Genomic DNA, 7,528 nt, shown 5'->3' with positions numbered 1-7,528 from the left:
CAGAGGAGCAAGAAAGCAGATGGTTTTGCAGGTTGCAGGGGTTGAGTGAGCAGGGAATGACCTCAAGAAAGGTGAATTCAGTCAACTTGCTTGCCTAAAGCAACTCACACAAGGAAAAGAAAAGTGTGCTGTGGGTGATGATGGCTAAGGACCAAGGTCCCTTTCTTGTCAGTTCCCATTCTTCAAAATTAAATTTCACTCCCCAGGAGCATTGCCAGCTCCAGTGTGTGCACTTTCACAAAATCTCTCTTTTTCCCTTCCCTCTCTCTGTCCCCCTCTGTCTCCACCCCCCCCAAGGTGTCCCTCATGCTTTATGACTCAACTCAGATGACATAGCTCTTGTCCAAGGCCCTGGTGATTGCCAATGAAGATGATGATGAATACCTCTGGCGATAGAACACATACAGATATTATACCCACTTCATCCTCAACCTCTTTCTCTTCATCTGGTTCATTTTGGGAAATTACTGGGTCTTTTCTACTTACCTGTCCAATGTTATACCTCCTTTCCAGCAGCCTCAAAACTATTGTAACAGAACCCTATACTTCTTTGCAGTAGGGGTCCTCATCTTTAGCCACACTGTATGGATCTTACTCACCCTGGGCAGTGCTTGTGCCTATGTGTGGCCCAGGCTGAGACTTGCTATTGATGAAGAATGAATCACAACCACCCTGCACATGCAGTTGCACACATGCATACGCAATCCCACACATCAGCTTGCACACACAGTCATGCCTACACACTCAGATACACACATTCGTGCCCACACGCACACATGCTCATATACACACATGGCCACATGTCTCATGTCAACACATGCTCATCCACACACACTCAGGTAGATGCATACTCAGGCATATGCAGGCAGCAGACTCAAACATACTCTTGTGAACACACACACACACACATGCATCTAATCAGACACACACAGGCTCATGCACAGACAAGTCCATCATCATGCACATGCACACACTTGTGAAGACATTTATTCACATACTCAGACACACATTCATAAACACATACATTCATGCATAAGCACTCTTGTACACATGCAAACACTCAGGCATATGAACACTCATACAATGCAGGCACACACACTCATGTACATACTCAGGTGTACACAAATTCATTGTATATACACATATAGTTGCAGAAGAGTTTGCTGTAAAGTCAGTAATTTAGGAAATTTAGGAACCTACTGAAATTTCTCTGCAGAAATTTAGGGACCTTCTGAGTTTTCCAGCTGGCTAAAGAAATTCTTGTCTGTCTGAGCCTGGGAAAGGCACTTTAGCTCTTTTCAGAGAGGGAATTTTGCAATTTTGTTCTCATAAGTTCTCAAAGAGACTCCCCCATCTCCCCCTTTGGAGAGGATGAGGTAAGGGAGGCAAAGAATGAAAGACTTTCAGAGCCCAATTTTGCCGCCTATTACAAAAGAAGGTTTGTTGTTACTGTTGCTGTGGCTGTGTTGTCATTCAGCCAGGGGCACCTTTCACTCTGAAAAGAGCCTGAGCTTTCAAAGAATAAACAGCTTCACATTTCTTGCTCTGATGGCCTTGGTTATGAAAAGGGGAAAGGTGTTCTTTCAGTGACTTTCTGGGAAAGTTAAGCAGCAGTTTTTCCCACCCTGAATCAGATAGATTTGTCCTGGTAAAAGGGGTGTCCCCAGCATGGTGGTAAATCTGCTGTGGTCAAGGCAGTACTTTGCTTTTGAGGTTTGGTCTATCCCTCCAGCCTGTCATTACAGAGACCAAGGATCCTTTCACAGAGGTTCTCCGTGGGGCTCTGATGCCAGGTGTGCTTGGCTTATAGCACAAGCCCGTTTCAGGTGGTCAGGTTTTCGGGTTTTTGGTTTCTGTAGAAGTTGATACAGTAGCTGATCTGCCAATTCCATGCCAAACTGGGATCTGGAAATCCTGGATGACACCCACCACCCATCACCCATTATTAACATCGCCTCTCTCCTCTGCTACTGTGAAATGAAATTCTGGAACCTGTGTTTGACATTCAGTGTGGCAGTACTGATGGGGGAGGAGGCCCCAGGTTCTGAGTTTTAGATGGAGACTCTGGCTTGTGAATTGCCATTGTCCAGAGGAAGCTTGGCATTTGTGCAAATGTGCTTCTGTCTCAGCCCATGAGCAGCCTAGTGCTGAGCATGAGTATGTGTGTATGAATATGATTGTGTGAGAGAGACATTGTGTGAGAATGAGTATAAGACTATGTGTATATGTGTACATGACTGTATGTGAGACTGTGTGTGTGTATAAAATAGTACTTGTGTTTGACTGTGTGAGACTATTGTGAGTGTATGTGTGTGAAAACATGAGTTTGTAAAAGTATATGTAAGAGAGTGGAGGAGTATTTATGTATATGAGTATATATGCGTGAGTGTGTGAGAGAAAGAGTATGCATAACTGTGTGTGAAAGAATGTTTATGTGAGGAGTGATCTCTCCAAAGTTGTTCCTGGAGAGTCTGATTTGCACTTATTCTTCTTCTGCTGTCCCTCCCCACAATAAGTTACCCGGGATCCAACGTTACCGGCTTCATTTTCAATGTAAATTAAATGGTGAAAGACCATGTGTATACAGGCTCACACAACAGAAAGCTGACTATCTCAGGAGGAGAAAGTGGGCCGAACCTCCTGCCTTGCCAAAGCCAAGTTTGCTGCCTCCATCACCCAGAATCACCCTTTCCTGTAGGCTGTGCCTCATCACTGGCCATCTATGATTCCCTTCATAGATCTAACCAAACTTCAAGTACACCAGTTTGGGGACTGATATCACCAGGGCTTTTTGGAACTAGTGTGGGCATCCTCCTACCTCCCCATATCTTTTCTCCCCATATACCACCTCCCCTTCTTCCAGGAGGCCTGGTAGCTGAGTTCACACCCCTAAAAGTCATCAGAACAGTAATAGTGCTTTGAATTTCTGGACAATTTCATTTGTTTGATGCTGTCATTCCTATAGAAACACATCAATTTAACAGAATAAACAACTAACAATAAGAGCTTAGTAAACCTTCTGCCATTGTACTGATGACTTCATTGGAGATAAAATAATTTTTACAAATGTGCTTGCTGTTGTACTTTTCTTCCTTTCTGAAATTTCTTTTCTTACATTTTAATTTTTCTTTCTAATTCTTTAGTAACTTTGCCTTCACTTATTGGAAACAAATGTATCATGATCAACTATGTTTACTATGTGATGCATTTTCCGTAAATAAATTTTTTGTTGTTGTTGTTTTTGGGTCACACTTGGTGACGCTCAGGCTTTGCACTCAGAAATCACTCCTGGCTCGGGAGACCATATGGGATGGCCGATATCAAACCCAGGTCCATCCTGGGCCAGCCGCGTGCAAGGCAAATGCCCTACTTTTGAGAGTATGTGTGAGAGTGAAAGGATGTCTGAGTGTGGACCTGAGAGAATGTGTGTGTGTTGGAGTATGTGTGTTTGTTGAGAGAGAGAGAGAGAGAGAGAGAGAGAGAGAGAGAGAGAGAGAGAGAGAGAGAGAGAGAGAGAGAGGGAAAGGGAGGGAGAGACAGAGAGACAGAGACAGAGAGACAGAGACAGGGACAGAGAGACAGAGACAGGGAGAGAGAGCGCCATGTGTTAACCCAGCTCCTGAGAGGTCATTAGTAATTCTCCTGCCCACCCTAGGTGAGGGAAGGTGTTGGCTCGCTGCCCTCTCTAGCTCTGGAAGTAATGGCCTAGGCCCGCTGAGTACCATTGACTGTGGGGTGAGTCCAGCCAGTGGGTTGGGTCCAGCTTTCCTCCAGGTAAGAAGGCGCTGGCTTGTGCCCTCTGCTGGGCAAAGCCGGGAAAGTCCTAACTCCAGCCCAGTCCCCTCTGGGCACTTTGTTTCCTTTTCGCCAGAGCCCTGGAAGCAGGAGGGGCGCAGTTTGCCAAGCTGCCCTCAATGCCATGCTTAGAGCCACTCTCAGTGTTGAGCCCCTGCCCCCAGTCATCTCCTGCACCCCAGGGAGCTGGAGAGCCTGTGCATCCCAGAGGGCTTTCATGGGCGCCCCCACCCTACCTCCCTGGGCGATGAGTCCATCTTCGGTCACCTTCAGTTACTTTACCTAATGGACAGAATAGCAGGAAACCAATAGATCCCATTTCCGTGCGGGGAGGATTGGGCGAGGGAAGTGGACACTGAGGAAGAATTGGTGTTGGAACATCTTGTGCTTGAAACTCAATCCTGAAGAACATGGTAACTTTTAATTCAATGAACAAAATTTAGAAAGTACAAAAAAGAAACCAACAGTCCAGACTAAAAATCAACCAACATTTTCCCTGACGCTGATTACTGAACAAAGGATTGGGAAAGGAGGTGCAGGTTTCCAGTTTTCAGAAAGGAAGCAGAGCCCAAGTAGACCAAGTGGGGCCGGTTCTGGAGGACGCCCAGTACCCGGTCAGAGGCAGGATCCCTCCTGGCGCTCAGGGCCGGCACTGCAGGCGTAGGCTGCAGCTTTGTTCTCTCCGGTGGCTTTTGTCTTTGCTTTCCATTGTGTAGGGAAGGACTGGTGGGCTGGGCTGAGCTAGAAAGGGAAGAAAGAGCCTCGCTCGCCAGGGCCACAGCAGCGCCCTCCCGAGTGCAATCTGCTCTGGGAACTGAGCCCATGGAGAGCCCTGCTCATGCCTAAGGTTTGTTGTCTGTATTTCACCGAGACACCGATGGCTTCGGAAGGGCCTCACATCCAGGTCACAGAGCAAACAGGAGAGAAGGGCACCCTTTTCTGCCCTCCATCTTTAAGGTGCAGATGACAGATTATGCCAGCTCTTGGCTCCCTAAGACCTGAGCAGAGTGCCCTCCCGCTCCTGTCCTCATAGGTACTTGGGACTCTGACAAGCAGCTTGGTGGAAATCCTGGAACATTTTAGCCTATTACAGTTATTATGAGCTATTTGGGTGACAGCTTTAACGAGGTTCTGGCTTTGGGAGCCCCAGTTCCAGGTAGGTAGTGACACCTCTGAAATAGGGCAGAAATCTTCACTGTGGCATGGATAATGGCTGCACAGAAAAGCTGCAAAGAACTCCCATTCCCAGAAGGAGTTTGGAAAATTTATTTCCTTCCTTCTTTCTTCCCCCTACTCATGCTTATATCTCGGTTCACAAAAAAAATATGATAATCTGGGAGCCTGAGAGAGAGCATGGAAGTAAGGCATTTGCTTGCATGCAGAAGGACGGTGCTTCAAATCCCGGCATCCCATATGGTCCTCCGAGCCTGCCAGGAGCAATTTCTGAATGGAGAGCCAGGAGGAACCCCTGAGCGCTGCCGGGTGTGACCCAAAAACCAAACAAAAACAAACAAACAAACAAAAAAGATAATCTGATACAATAAAAAGGAAAGAAAGGCAGAGTTTTACTTAGAAGTGGAAGTGGTAGTACAGAGGGTAAGGCACTTGCCTTGCATGTAGCCAACCAACGTTCTCTCCTCAGCATTCCATATGGTCCCTAGAACCTGCTAGGAGTGATCCTTGACAACAGAACCAGGATAACCCTTGAGCACAGATAGGTATGGCACAAAATAAACAACAAAAAGGAAAAGCAGAGTTGTATTTATTTTTAATAAATATTTAAGCACCATGATTATAAGCATGTTTGTAGTTGGGTTTCAGTCATAAACAGAATACCCCCCCTTTACCAATGCAACATTCCCACCACCAATGCCCCTCCGCCCCCAAAAAACAAGAGTTTTAAACTATAGAACTATAGGGCACTTCTGCATATGGTCCAATACCTTCCCTAAATAAATAGCCCTATAGGGGAACAGATTATGCTAAAAATAGCAAAGGCCTGCAACATTGTCATTTCTTTCTTACCCTACTCCTAGATGATTACCCCAAGGGAGCACTGAGAAGCATATTCTCCAATTACAGGGAAAGCTGGATCTTGGCCTTTAGTCATTGCTTAAACCAGGACTAAGCACTGGGTTTTGCATTCACTGATCACCAAGGCAGTGAGGAAGATAAGATGGCCACCTTAGAGTGGTACATTATTGATAGAATTAGAGACAAGGCTTTCAGGAGAGACTGGCATATGGGCTCACAGTAGCACACTCAGTAATTCCCCATGTTACAGTGGGCTAGAGACACCTGTTGGCAGATTAGGTGATTAGGGCTTCCCCTGAACATAAGTTGAGACAGTCATGACTAAGTAAGGCCATTCCAGAAAATTTCTGGGCTAAGGTAAAGGTCAATCTCAAGATGAATAGCACACAGATTGAGATGTCAGCTTGGTGCTCCTTTTTGATGCCCCATTAGCACCATTTCCCCATCTGCAGTTTAGCTAGAAGATGAGCACAGGCAATGAATGCTTCTTGTAGTTGCCGTAAGGCCTTGAGATGGAGACCTTCATCATGCACGCTGAGTGGATTGCATGAACCTGCAGCTGGAAGCTCACGACACGATACACAGGTATTGCTCCTGGTGGAAGTGTCCCAGAGCCACAGTTTTCTGAGGAAATGAGTGTGGCAACACCATGCTTTCTGGGTATAATGAGAACTAAAAGAGTAAATCCAATGCCTCATGGAAGTACCATCACCCCAGACCCTCTGGGTTGTAGCCTTATGCCACAGTGATGTGGCTGTCGAGTTCTTTGCTCTTTCCATCTGCTTTCACTGGAAAGGAGGCAAAGTAGCCAATTGTCTTTGTTGTTTAATTCCTGAATCTTGTGCTGCATGTCCCTGTGGGTAGTTCTTAATGGTGATTAAATAAATGTACAATTTGCTTCTCTGTGCCTTCTCTGAATACTGAGGGGTGAGAAAAATAACCCTACAGGCCCCCAAATGTCCTTATTCTTTCCTGCAGTGGGATTACCACAGTATAGACATTGTGCATGGAAGCTAATGACTGTCCTGGGGCCTGCGCTCAGCACATCTTGCTCCATAAACCTCATAATTTTCAAGACTGGTAGGTAAGTTCACAGTGGAGATTCTAGAAAAATGAATGAGCAGAAAATCCTTCTTATTGAGTCTAGTGGTACCTTCTCCTTTTTATGAGTATGGCATTAGGAAAACAAATTGCACTATAGAGATAGAATCTCAGTACTCCTTTCAGACAAGCCTGGAATCTTAGCAGGAATGTGGTCTTGAATATCTTGGGAGATGAGAAATAGAAGGTAGACAATTTCCATAACATCTATGATTTTTCTCGAGAACACTTTCTTTGTTATATGAGTTAGCTTTTCAAGTTTAAAATTTCTTCTTTACTGTATGGACATAATGTACCACTTCATAGGGAGAGAAAAGGCTTTTTTTTATGCTCTGGCACCAGGCAGGCAGGGTAGTTAATTCCTCAGAAGAGCTTATACATTTAGCAGGTTCTAATTCATCTGCTGGGAGTCTGGACTTACAATATCCCCCTGTTCTTATGATCTCTTACTAACCCCATTGCTGGGGCCCCCTTCTTGTCCTAAATTGTACAATATTTTCAAATACAAACAACAATTGATGCTGAACAGATGAAATTGACAATTGTGCAGCACATAGTTTCAGCCCAGCATCAGGACATGCCATCATGCATCCAGGGC

General features: G+C 45.4%; 1 protein-coding gene across 1 annotated transcript; it reads left to right on the top strand.

The window, feature by feature from the left end:
• Positions 1-303: 303 nt before the first annotated feature.
• TMEM272 (transmembrane protein 272) lies at positions 304-660 on the top strand. Its single transcript, XM_049778882.1, is given in 1 exon segment — positions 304-660. A coding segment is annotated over 1 exon segment (354 nt). The 5' UTR covers positions 304-306.
• The last annotated feature ends 6,868 nt before the right edge of the window (positions 661-7,528 follow it).

Source organism: Suncus etruscus, chromosome 8, assembly GCF_024139225.1.
Source record: "Suncus etruscus isolate mSunEtr1 chromosome 8, mSunEtr1.pri.cur, whole genome shotgun sequence".
Taxonomy (NCBI): Eukaryota; Metazoa; Chordata; class Mammalia; order Eulipotyphla; family Soricidae; genus Suncus; species Suncus etruscus.
This window is presented reverse-complemented; position numbering and strand designations above follow the sequence as displayed.